This window comes from Leishmania major, chromosome 5 (genome assembly GCF_000002725.2).
Source record: "Leishmania major strain Friedlin complete genome, chromosome 5".
In the NCBI taxonomy this organism is placed as follows: Eukaryota; Euglenozoa; class Kinetoplastea; order Trypanosomatida; family Trypanosomatidae; genus Leishmania; species Leishmania major.
In genome coordinates, this window is record NC_007246.2 from 71937 (window position 1) to 83647 (window position 11711).

At 63.2% G+C, this 11711-nt stretch overlaps 3 protein-coding genes across 3 annotated transcripts; all 3 read left to right on the forward strand.

Annotated features, from left to right (window-relative positions):
* Positions 1-2271: 2271 nt before the first annotated feature.
* LMJF_05_0230 (putative hydrogenase) lies at positions 2272-4200 on the forward strand (the record flags this gene model as incomplete). The annotated part of the gene is made up of 1 exon (XM_001687447.1): positions 2272-4200. The coding sequence occupies one exon, from the start codon at positions 2272-2274 to the stop codon at positions 4198-4200; it is 1929 nt and encodes a 642-aa protein (XP_001687499.1).
* Positions 4201-5893: 1693 nt separating this feature from the next.
* LMJF_05_0240 (putative viscerotropic leishmaniasis antigen) lies at positions 5894-9613 on the forward strand (the record flags this gene model as incomplete). Its single annotated transcript, XM_001687448.1, has 1 exon — positions 5894-9613. The coding sequence occupies one exon, from the start codon at positions 5894-5896 to the stop codon at positions 9611-9613; it is 3720 nt and encodes a 1239-aa protein (XP_001687500.1).
* Positions 9614-11124: 1511 nt separating this feature from the next.
* LMJF_05_0250 (conserved hypothetical protein) lies at positions 11125-11418 on the forward strand (the record flags this gene model as incomplete). Its single annotated transcript, XM_001687449.1, has 1 exon — positions 11125-11418. The coding sequence occupies one exon, from the start codon at positions 11125-11127 to the stop codon at positions 11416-11418; it is 294 nt and encodes a 97-aa protein (XP_001687501.1).
* Between the last annotated feature and the right edge of the window lie 293 nt (positions 11419-11711).

Consider the following 11711-nt stretch of genomic DNA (forward strand, 5'->3'; position numbering starts at 1 on the left):
CTACGGTTTCGCATACGCATGTAGACTGATGTTCACCTCGCATCCGGTGCTCCTCCGGTTTTGTGTGTGTGTGTTTTGTTTTTTTTTCCTTGTGGCTGTCGTTCTCTTCCGCTCGCTCGCTCTCTCTCTCTCTCTCTCTGTGTGTGTGTGTATGGCTTGCTTACATGTTTTTTGCTGTGTGGTGTTTCGATGCTCTCTCCGCACAACCACCCACCCACACGCACACACACGCACGCTCCCTCTCCCTTTTCTTCTCGTCATGTTGCGTTCGCCGCCGCTGCTGCTGTTTGGGATTTCGAAGGGGAAGGTGCTCGTGACTGCCTCAACATTTTTTGCCTGATGTAGGGTATCTTGCTGTGCCTCTTATGGGCGTCTTGCCTTCCGTACGAAAGGTGGACGGTGTTCTTGACTTGTGTACATGCGCGTATGCGCCCACGTATGTTTCTGTTTCTACCCCCCCCCCCACACACACACACAGACACACAACGCACAACGCACAACACCCCTTTTCCTTGTTGGTGGCTGCACTGCGGCAGATGGCTGGATGTTTAGAAGTAGAATGGCGGTCCCTATGTTCTCCCGCCGCCTCTGTCTCCCTCCATTCACTCCCCTGTTGCTGCTCCTTGTTCGACTCACGTCGAGGTGGGCCTTATGTGTGCTGTCCGACATCATCCTTGCATTTTCTCTTGTGTTCTCCGTTTCGTGTGGTTCACAAGCCCACACGAACAGACACACCACACACACACACACACACACACACACACAAAACACGCGCGCACCCGTCGGCTCTTCTTCAGATTTGTAGTCACGCGCTCCTGTGGGTTTGCCTGCGCAGAATGGGGAACGGGGAGCAATGCCGCTCTTTAGAGCCCCCTCCCCTTCCTCCCTCTCTCTCCCGTGTGTGTGTGTGTGTGTGTGTGTGTGTTCGTGTGGGCGCCTCCGATGGCGGGTTATGCTTTGGGAGCGTTGTCTCGCATGCCATTCGGGCTCGCCGTCACCCTCTCCCTCGATGTGTGTAAAGTGCGACACACGTTATATTGATGTGCTTGGCTGTTGCGCAACGAAGCGCTTGCGTGTATGTGTCGGCGTTGCGTCGACTCTCATCTCTCTCGTTGTTTTCTCATGTATGTTTTTTCTTCTCTTGTTGCTTGCGCCATCTGCTGCGATGGTTGCCACCCTCGTCGCGGTGGCACCTCATGCACATGTGTGTGTGTGTGTGTGTGTGTGTATGTCTGATGGATGTCTCTTGTAAGCCCTGAAGCGCCGTCACATCCCTCGTTGCCCTTTTCTTGCGTGTGCGTAGCTCATTTTCTGTCGGAGCATCCTTGTCTTTCTCTCTCTCGCCTCGCCCGCCGGTGCTTCCGTTGATCTGATGTGTGATGCAGCCACCATCACCGCCCCATTACAGATGCCATCCTCCTGTTCGAGGACTACCCTCGTACTAGCTTACGCGATGCCACATACCACCTCCACCACCCCCCCCGCCCGCCCGCCCGCCCCACCAAGCTCCCTGTCCTTCGGTTGCCGTTGTCGTCATCCTTATGGATCATAACCATCTCTCTCTCTCTCTCTGGCTGTCTTCATATTTCCTAGCTTGAAATTGCTTCACCTTGCCTTGCGTCTGATCCCTTCCCCATTTCCCATTCCCCGTTCCCCACCGCCAACGACCCCGAACGATACGAAGGACCGCGTATCGGCAACGTCAGCGACCAGGCACACGCAAAACAGCAGAGGCTCGCTGCGCCTGCCGACACGAGATGTTCAAAGCAAGCTTGCCCATGGCGTGCACCATGGCGTGCACGTGTCTTTCTCGCTGCGTGTGCCGGCGCGCTTCTTCGGCGTTGCGGCCACCGTGGCCACAACGCTCCCTGCAGTTTAAGTGTACGCCGAAGCGCACGAGCGTGAGATGCAGTCAGGTGTGCTGGCGGGTTGGAGCTGAGAGGGTAGTTGGGCCTCTGCGGCTCTGTATCGACCCTCTGTGTGTGTGTGCGACTCCCGAGCGCCTGCCCCTCTGCTTTCCATGATGCTGATGTTCCCCTCCCCGTCCTGCTCACGTTCTCTCCTCTTTCTTTGCTGTGCCTCACCCCCTCCTGCTGAAACCTCACGCACGCGTGCACTCGTGTCTCTCTGTCTGCTTGGTGATGGTGGTGGGGAGGTCTCAGCGTGCATGCACGAACAAGCTTACACGGCTCTCCCCCGCCCCGCAGCGCCTCTACAGCGTCCATGACCTCACGCAATGCCACCTTCTCGTCCTCTCTCATGTTGGCGGGGATGGACTACATTGCTCCGTCATCAGCCTGCATCAGGCCCACCCTGATTTCCAGCGGTGGCAGCCATGCCGTCGGTCCCGGTGACCCAACAGCATCGGCAAGCGGTGTTGTTGGCATGAAGCGTGGTGGCAATGCACCGCCGCTCGGCCCCGGCATTGCTGCTGCTGCTCAGCACGCTGATGTTGTGAAGATCACCCTGCAAGACTGCCTGGCGTGCAGTGGGTGTGTAACGACAGCGGAAACGGTGCTCGTCAACGCGCAGAGCCGCCACGAGATTGTGTCTGCCCTGCTCACATCGTCCGCATCGACGTCGTCAACGACAGCGAAGGGGAGCGCCCTTCGTCCTCGGCTGGTAAGCATCAGCTCCCAGTCCTGCGCCTCCCTCGCCGCCTATCTTCACATGTCCATGGCTGCCGTGTACGAGCTGGTAGCTGGTTTTATGCGAGCAACGCTCACGACGGCCGGGCTGCAGGAGGCCGCGAGGAACGCCGAGATTGCTGCTGCTGGGCCGCCGCGCGATACCATGAAGAACGAGGAGGTGAGCGGTGCATCGACGACAGCGACGACAGACTCCTCGACGGTGGTCCTCTCCGAGTTAGAACCGCCAATCTATGTGATAGACCTTGAGTGGGCCGAGCAACTGTCTGCAGAGCTGACGGCGCAGGAGTACGATCGCCGCCGTCGCGGGAGCGGCAATGCCGAAGATGGGCCTCTGCCGTTGATCGTCTCAGCATGTCCAGGCTGGGTGTGCTACTGCGAGAAGCAGGGCGCCGCGCTGCTGCCGCACCTCTGTCCTGTCATGTCTGCTCAAGGGATCGCCGGCAGCTACGCGAAGCGGGCCGTTGCCGCGAATCTCTACCACGTGTCGGTACAGCCCTGCTTTGACCGAAAGCTCGAGGCGGCGCGGGACTCGATGCCCTCATCGACGACGGCGCCACCAGCCGACGGGACGGACATGCCGGTCGTCTACACGGACTGCGTTCTCAGCACTGCGGAGTTGCTCGAGTGGATGAAGGAGGCGGACCCGACGCTTCCGTGGAGGGGACGCCTGGACACGAACGTCAACGCAGCCGCTGCCTTGGCTGGCGGCAACGGCCCAGGCCACACGACCCAGCGACCCACGCAGTTGAACGAGGAAGAGGAGCCCACGTCAACACCGCCGCCGGCAGCCTCTGCTATCTTCGCACCCGCCCACGATGCGGCGCGGTTCGCCGGCAGTGGCGGCTACCATCGATCGGTCATCGCGCACCGCCTGTGGGCGGAAGGGGTGGCAGCGCTGCCGTCCTCGTCGTCTCCCTCGCCGAACACGCCCGCTAACGTCGCGTACGAGGTGAAGCGCAACCGCAATCATCAACTCGCCACCTGCGCCGCCCTGCCGGAGGAGGTGTTCTGCATCGGCTACGGCTTTCAACAAATTCAGAACGTGGTGCGTGGCCTCAAGAAACGCATACCAGCCATGCGCAGCTACACCTTTATCGAGCTTATGGCGTGCCCAGACGGGTGCTTGAACGGTGGAGGGCAGGTGCGGCCGGCGCAGCAGCCCCACGCGGAGGTGCTGGACGCCGTCCTTGACGCCTACGCGAGGAACATGGAGGGCAGCCGTGAGAAGGGCGGACTTGGCGCAGCTACACCTGCTTCCTCTTCGGGCTCGGCACTTGCCTGTATGTTTGCCAGCTCACCGCCTGACAGCAGCGACGCGCAAGCTGAGGACGGAGAGATCGCCATGAAGGCGCAGCGACGTCGCGCCGAGGCACCAGTGCCACTGCGGCACACCGGCACGGAAGCAGCATGGCAGCCCTTCGCCGATGCCACCATTGCTGTCACAGCACCCTCACTAGGGGACGCGCTGTGGCGTTGTACATTTCGCGACCGCGAGAAAGAGTTCGCTGCGATGCTGAACGACGGCAACGTGCACAGCTTAAAATGGTGAGGGACGGCGACAACCGAAAAGGTGTGGAGAGGGAGGGAGGGGGGGGCGGCGGCGGCGACGGTGTTGTCCGTCTGTGTGAGAGGCAGGAAGACGAGGCGCTTCGCTGGCCACTCGACGCGTGTCTGAGCATCTGCTGAAGTGGTTCATCTTGGGCCGCAACGCAGTAATCCGTTCTCTTCTCTTGCGCGCTTTCGATCTCACTTTGCCGCTTGTGTCACTCTCTCCACCTTCTCCTTGTGCGCACACATACACGCACACGCGCGTGCATGAATAGGCACTCCGTCTATGCGACTTGGGCGCATCACTGCAACCAGCACGCAGAGGAGTAGGCATGGAGAGGGCGAAACCTGCTCTCCTTTATTGGTCAAGCGTAAGAGTGTACCCACGCGCATGGACGTGTCTGCTCGACGCAATAACAAGTGGTGGACTCGGTTGGAAAATTTAACACGCATGTGTGCGCGATTTCGCGTGCGACTTGCTCGTCCACCCGACTCGATAACGGCTGCTTCTCTCTGGGTGTCACTCTCGCTCGGGACCCCTTCGCCTCGCCTCGCCCCGCCCGCTCCCTTTGGTGAGCAGCGGTCTTGCATGTCTGCATCCACCGCTGCGGTCAGCAGACAGGAACACCGCACAGGTGCCGCTGCAAGCTCACGGTGCTCTGCGGGCACGTGCGTCAGTCACCATGGACACACCCACTGACTATGACTCCCGTCTCCTCCTCTTGCGTTCTCTCCACCTTGTACACATTCGAGCTCCACCACCCCCGCCTCTCTCGCTCTCTAGCCCGGGCCGCACACGCAGCAGCATCAGCACCACCAACGCCACCGCCACCGGTGTTGCACACGAATACATGTACACACGACGCACCCGAAGGCACACAGAGAGGTTTGTCGGTCCGGCCGTCGTTGTTGTACGCCCTTAGCACTTTCTTTCCCGTGTTCGTTGTGGCTTCCCGTTGTATAGTGTGGGTCTGCATGCGCCTGTGCCTGTGCCGCTGTTGTTCGTGGTGGCAATCTTCACCTTTGTGTGTGTGGGGGGGGAGGGGGAAGTCGACGGACGCTTCTCTGCGGCTCGCTACGTTGCCTTGTGTTGGGCTTCTCCGCGTCTGCATCCGCCGCTGACATCGTCCCGTCTCCTCGTTCTCTCTTGCTTGTGTCACAGCAGCTTGCAAGCGCGCCCCCCGTGTATCTGCAGCTACATGTGGCGGATGGCTTTTGGCCTGTGTGTGTGTATGTGTGTGTGTGTGTGCCAGCTGGCGCTGCACAGGCTGATCCTTGTGCCACTGGGGTCGTGCGTTCCTGTACTATGGAGAACCGTGCTTGAAGATTAGAATCGCTTCTTCACTGCTTTCAGACCTCCTCTGTTCTGCCCTCGATCGGCGTTGATGGCCCACACCTCGCGGACGCATCCGCGACGCGGTCGCGGTGCGCTGCTTGCCACCCCTGCTGCTGTGACGAGTGTATCGATGCTACTGCTGTTCAGCACGCTCTTCCTCTCGTGCGTTGTGCCCGCGATCACCTCGACGACATTCACGCGGATGGCGTACGCGGCCACGCCAGCCGAGCCGCCTCGCTGCCACGTTGACTACAGCCGCTATACCGGTAAAACAACGTCCAAGGGGTCGTGGGCCGGCCTGCACTTCCACCTTGTCTTCACGCTTGGTTTGTGCACGCGTGACCCTGATGACGGTGTGATGAGCGTGCAGCTGAATGAGCGGCACGTGAACTTCACCGGGCGCAGCGGCTCCGTCGCTGTGCCGCACCTCGGCCTAGTCCGCTTCAACCTCTCCGCCCCCACCATCGGGCCTCAGTACTTCACCTCAGAGCTCTGCTACTCGGAGGTGAACTGCACGAATTTGTGCACGAATGCGCTCATGGGCCACGTTGGAACATGCAAGGTGGATCGTGTCATCATGCCCGTCCTCATCGTCCTGCTTTGGATGGTACCAACCGTTGCCTGTGTCGGTTTCCTCGCGGCCATGTACCTCCGCAAGCTCGCTAAACAGCGGCGGAAGGCACTTGACCAGTCGCCTGAGGTCTTTGGGACCTCGCCGGCCGCCTCTCGGACCTGGCGACCGCTGCAGCGCGCACCAAGCACGCCTAGACCCTCATCTTCATCACACGCCGTCTTCACAGACGAACGGGAGGCTTCACAAGGAGGCAGCCACGAAGCGGCCCTTGAGCACGCTTCCGAAGCTCTCGTGGTGATCCCCGTGCACGGCAACTACGAGAGCTTGCCACCACGGCTCCGAAGCGCCGCACCACCCAACACCTTCACATCCTGCAGCCTGCCTGAGAGAAAAGAAGTTGAGATGGCGGCTCTGCGCGCCGTCGATCCACCTTCTCTGGAGCAACCCTCAGAGAAACATCGACACACCTCCACTCACAACGACGACTACGTGACCGGCACGGCTACAGTGAGATTGCCAGAGGAACGACATTTCAGCCCCGACCTTCCTGCTCCCAGCGAAACCCTAGAAACCACCGTCCAAGACTCTTCTTCACACCCAGCTATCCCGCAAGTTAATGGAAGCGAAAAAACAAACCCACTAAACTGCTCCACACAACAACCGCAGCCTAAACGGACCAGCGTGCAGGCCCTCGAGGAGGCGGGGCGTCTCCGCGCCGAGCTGGAGGCTGCAGAGGAGGCGGCGCGCCTGGAGGTCATGCACGAGGCCGAGCAGGCCCGCGTCCAGGCCCTCGAGGAGGCGGCGCGCCTGGAGGCCGTGCACGAGGCCGAGCAGGCCCGCGTCCAGGCCCTCGAGGAGGCGGCGCGCCTGGAGGCCGTGCACGAGGCCGAGCAGGCCCGCGTCCAGGCCCTCGAGGAGGCGGGGCGTCTCCGCGCCGAGCTGGAGGCTGCAGAGGAGGCGGCGCGCCTGGAGGCCGTGCACGAGGCCGAGCAGGCCCGCGTCCAGGCCCTCGAGGAGGCGGCGCGCCTGGAGGCCGTGCACGAGGCCGAGCAGGCCCGCGTCCAGGCCCTCGAGGAGGCGGGGCGTCTCCGCGCCGAGCTGGAGGCTGCAGAGGAGGCGGCGCGCCTGGAGGCCGTGCACGAGGCCGAGCAGGCCCGCGTCCAGGCCCTCGAGGAGGCGGGGCGTCTCCGCGCCGAGCTGGAGGCTGCAGAGGAGGCGGCGCGCCTGGAGGTCATGCACGAGGCCGAGCAGGCCCGCGTCCAGGCCCTCGAGGAGGCGGGGCGTCTCCGCGCCGAGCTGGAGGCTGCAGAGGAGGCGGCGCGCCTGGAGGCCGTGCACGAGGCCGAGCAGGCCCGCGTCCAGGCCCTCGAGGAGGCGGGGCGTCTCCGCGCCGAGCTGGAGGCTGCAGAGGAGGCGGCGCGCCTGGAGGTCATGCACGAGGCCGAGCAGGCCCGCGTCCAGGCCCTCGAGGAGGCGGGGCGTCTCCGCGCCGAGCTGGAGGCTGCAGAGGAGGCGGCGCGCCTGGAGGTCATGCACGAGGCCGAGCAGGCCCGCGTCCAGGCCCTCGAGGAGGCGGGGCGTCTCCGCGCCGAGCTGGAGGCTGCAGAGGAGGCGGCGCGCCTGGAGGTCATGCACGAGGCCGAGCAGGCCCGCATCCAGGCCCTCGAGGAGGCGGCGCGCCTGGAGGCCGTGCACGAGGCCGAGCAGGCCCGCGTCCAGGCCCTCGAGGAGGCGGGGCGTCTCCGCGCCGAGCTGGAGGCTGCAGAGGAGGCGGCGCGCCTGGAGGTCATGCACGAGGCCGAGCAGGCCCGCGTCCAGGCCCTCGAGGAGGCGGCGCGCCTGGAGGCCGTGCACGAGGCCGAGCAGGCCCGCGTCCAGGCCCTCGAGGAGGCGGGGCGTCTCCGCGCCGAGCTGGAGGCTGCAGAGGAGGCGGCGCGCCTGGAGGTCATGCACGAGGCCGAGCAGGCCCGCGTCCAGGCCCTCGAGGAGGCGGGGCGTCTCCGCGCCGAGCTGGAGGCTGCAGAGGAGGCGGCGCGCCTGGAGGCCGTGCACGAGGCCGAGCAGGCCCGCATCCAGGCCCTCGAGGAGGCGGGGCGTCTCCGCGCCGAGCTGGAGGCTGCAGAGGAGGCGGCGCGCCTGGAGGCCGTGCACGAGGCCGAGCAGGCCCGCGTCCAGGCCCTCGAGGAGGCGGGGCGTCTCCGCGCCGAGCTGGAGGCTGCAGAGGAGGCGGCGCGCCTGGAGGCCGTGCACGAGGCCGAGCAGGCCCGCGTCCAGGCCCTCGAGGAGGCGGGGCGTCTCCGCGCCGAGCTGGAGGCTGCAGAGGAGGCGGCGCGCCTGGAGGCCGTGCACGAGGCCGAGCAGGCCCGCGTCCAGGCCCTCGAGGAGGCGGGGCGTCTCCGCGCCGAGCTGGGGGCTGCAGAGGAGGCGGCGCGCCTGGAGGCCGTGCACGAGGCCGAGCAGGCCCGCGTCCAGGCCCTCGAGGAGGCGGGGCGTCTCCGCGCCGAGCTGGAGGCTGCAAAGGAGGCGGCGCGCCTGGTGGCCGTGCACGAGGCCGAGCAGGCCCGCGTCCAGGCCCTCGAGGAGGCGGGGCGTCTCCGCGCTGAGCTGGGGGCTGCAGAGGAGGCGGCGCGCCTGGAGGTCATGCACGAGGCCGAGCAGGCCCGCGTCCAGGCCCTCGAGGAGGCGGCGCGGCTGGAGGCCGTGCACGAGGCCGAGCAGGCCCGCGTCCAGGCCCTCGAGGAGGCGGGGCGTCTCCGCGCTGAGCTGGAGGCTGCAGAGGAGGAGAAAGATGAACGGGCGGGGACGTTGAGGTACAATGAGGATTGCAAGGGACGAGTGCTGTACAGGGCGTCCCCGGATTCGCGGAGGCCGCTGCCACGGCCGTTTATCGGGTTGTCATTGTCGGAAGATGTGGAGAGGAGTATTCTCATTGTGGACGGGCTCTACAGGGATGGGCCGGCGTATCAGACGGGAATCCGCCTCGGGGATGTCCTCTTGCGTATCGCGGGCGTTCACGTGGATTCGATCGCGAAGGCGAGGCAGGTGGTGGATGCGCGTTGCTGCTGCGGCCGCGTCGTTCCCGTGACGCTGGCGACGAAGATGAACCAGCAGTACAGCGTGGCTTTGTATATCATGACGGTTGATCCGGAGCACAAAGACAAGCCCTATTTTTTTGATGTGCACATGCACCACCGCATCGAGAGCTCGCACAGGGGGAAGAGGGCGCAGTGGATGGAAGTTCTTGAGAGGCCATCCGTATCTTCGGCTGCCGCCACCCCTCTGGTGCCGCTCTTGCGTGAGACGACGCCGCGTAGGGGCTCAGTGCTGCAGTCAAGTGCGCGTTCCGCCTTCGTTGCCACGTCTTACTTCTCGAGCGCGCGTAGGTCGGTCAGCTCAGAAAGTGAGCGATCGCGTGGGTCCTCTAGCGCGGCTACGGCAGAGGAGGCGATCGCGCTGGCGCCGCAAGGGTATACCCCGCCCAACCAAGTGCGCGGCCGTAGTTGACGTCTGTGTGTGTTGTGTGTATGAGTCGCTCCGTCTCCTTCCTTCTATGTCATGTGCTTTATCATTTTTTTTTCGCGTCGCATCCCCTTCCCCCACCCCCACGGCACCGTCTCTCCCGCTCCGACGTTGGAGCCCCCTCTCGTTTATCCACCCTCCCCCACCCCACCCCAAGCACTGCATCCGGCTGTTGGTGTCACCGCTCCAGCGGAGACCACCTTCTGTCTTCTCGCTCGCATACACAGTTATAGGAGCGGATGCGAGGGAGCGGGGGAGAGGGAGCGTGTGGAGCGCGGCCGCCCCGCAGGTGTTGTTTCATGTGTGCCTGCCACGTCCTTTCTGTTTTGGTGGTGGTGGTGGTGGTGGTGGTGGTGGTGGTGACTGAGGTTGTGGCTGCTGCTGCGCCGTCTGTGTGCATTCATGTGCGCCTCCTGGCCTCTGCACATGCAGACTTCGATAGAGACCTACATGCCTCCTCCTCTTTCTCCTCACCAAGTGTGTGGGGCTCGGCCTGGTGCAGGCGCGGCTTCATGTTGACGCTGCTGTGTGTTCATTTTATGTGAGGCCCCACCCCAACCAACACCGCCGCCGCCGCCCCCTGCTGCCTCCCGTCTCACCGGCGCACTCCTCCCGGCATCCCCTTCGGGGTGTAGACCCCACCTCACCCTCCCAAACATGTATACACGCACACACACACATATATATATATATATATATATATATATGCGCATACCTCTCATCCCCGTCGTGTGCTCTTCCTCCTCTGTGTGTGTGTGTGTGTGTGTGTGTGTGTGTGTGTGTGGATGGCCCTTCCCTCGCCAGCAGCACCTCCCTGCTCCGAGGCTTCGTGGTTCTCCTCCCACACCTTTTTCGATGTCGAAGGTGTGTCGCTCTCTGTCTCTGCCTGGTCAGCGACGGTGACTGCAGCACCCCATCCCACACTCCCCCACGAGAGGCACCGGCGCACGGATGTGCTGGATGCGTTCACTCGATGATCGAAACCGTAGGGAGCCAAGCTTTAAGAGAACACCAGCAATAGAAGGTGGAAAAATCGGCCTGCGGGTTCGCTTGCGGCTCTCTTCTCCTGATAGCACAGACAGACACACTTCTGTGTGTGTGCAGTATGCCGTAGATGGCATGCGCCGCCCCCCCCCCACACACACACACCACCACCACCATCACCACCAGTGCTCTCGTATATCCCCTGCGGGGAGGAGAGAGGGAGAAAGATAGAACACGTCGAAGACACGAAGGACCATGCGGATTATGCTGATCATCCACGTATGCATCTACCATCCTCACCTACGTCCGGCTCTCCCTTTCCTGTCACGCATGTTTGCTCGTTCTTCTCGGCATCTGTGGATGTGGATGCCTGCGTCTGTGCTCCTCCCCTCCGCTTCGGTGCGCGCTGCGGCGGTCGAGTCGCATCTGCACGCACGCTTGCCACGCGCACACAAAACCCTTCATAGCGTCGTCCTCATGTTTTTGGGCTGCGGTGCGAGCAGAGCTCTTCCATGCCACGCGCGTACTACAAGCCGTTCACGGCCTACGAGGAGGCCTTCGGTTTTCACGCGACGCGCCGCAACGCGTACATCATGTGTTCGGTGCTCTTCGGCGGTCTCTTGCTCAAGTGCATGCTGCTGATGAAGTACAGCCCCGTCGCGAATCCGAATCGGACATCGCCACTGGAGGACGATCCACGGTATCAAGAGCTGATGGAGCATCGTCTAGCGGTGACTGAGGACTTATCGACGCGGGAGTCGATGACGAAAGCGATGCGCGCTAGGCGCTCGGCACCACCCGCGTAGGTTGTGCGCTGAGTGAGCGAAGGCGTGCACACAACGCCGCAACCACCCACCTCCTGTTCCTCGAAATCGGGAGCGGAGGCACCGAGGCGAGTGTGTGCGCGTTTATGTGAGTGAGGCGGACATGCAGAGAGCCAGCGGCTGCACCGCTCCGCTCAAAACTCTTTCTTGTCCTCTGTGTGTATGTATCCCTCCTCACTGCGGTCATGAGGCGTCTGCGTCACTATCCGTGTTATCGCCGCCATCACTGTGATAATGGTGTCTGTCTGTTGGTTGCTCTCATCGATGAGCATGCA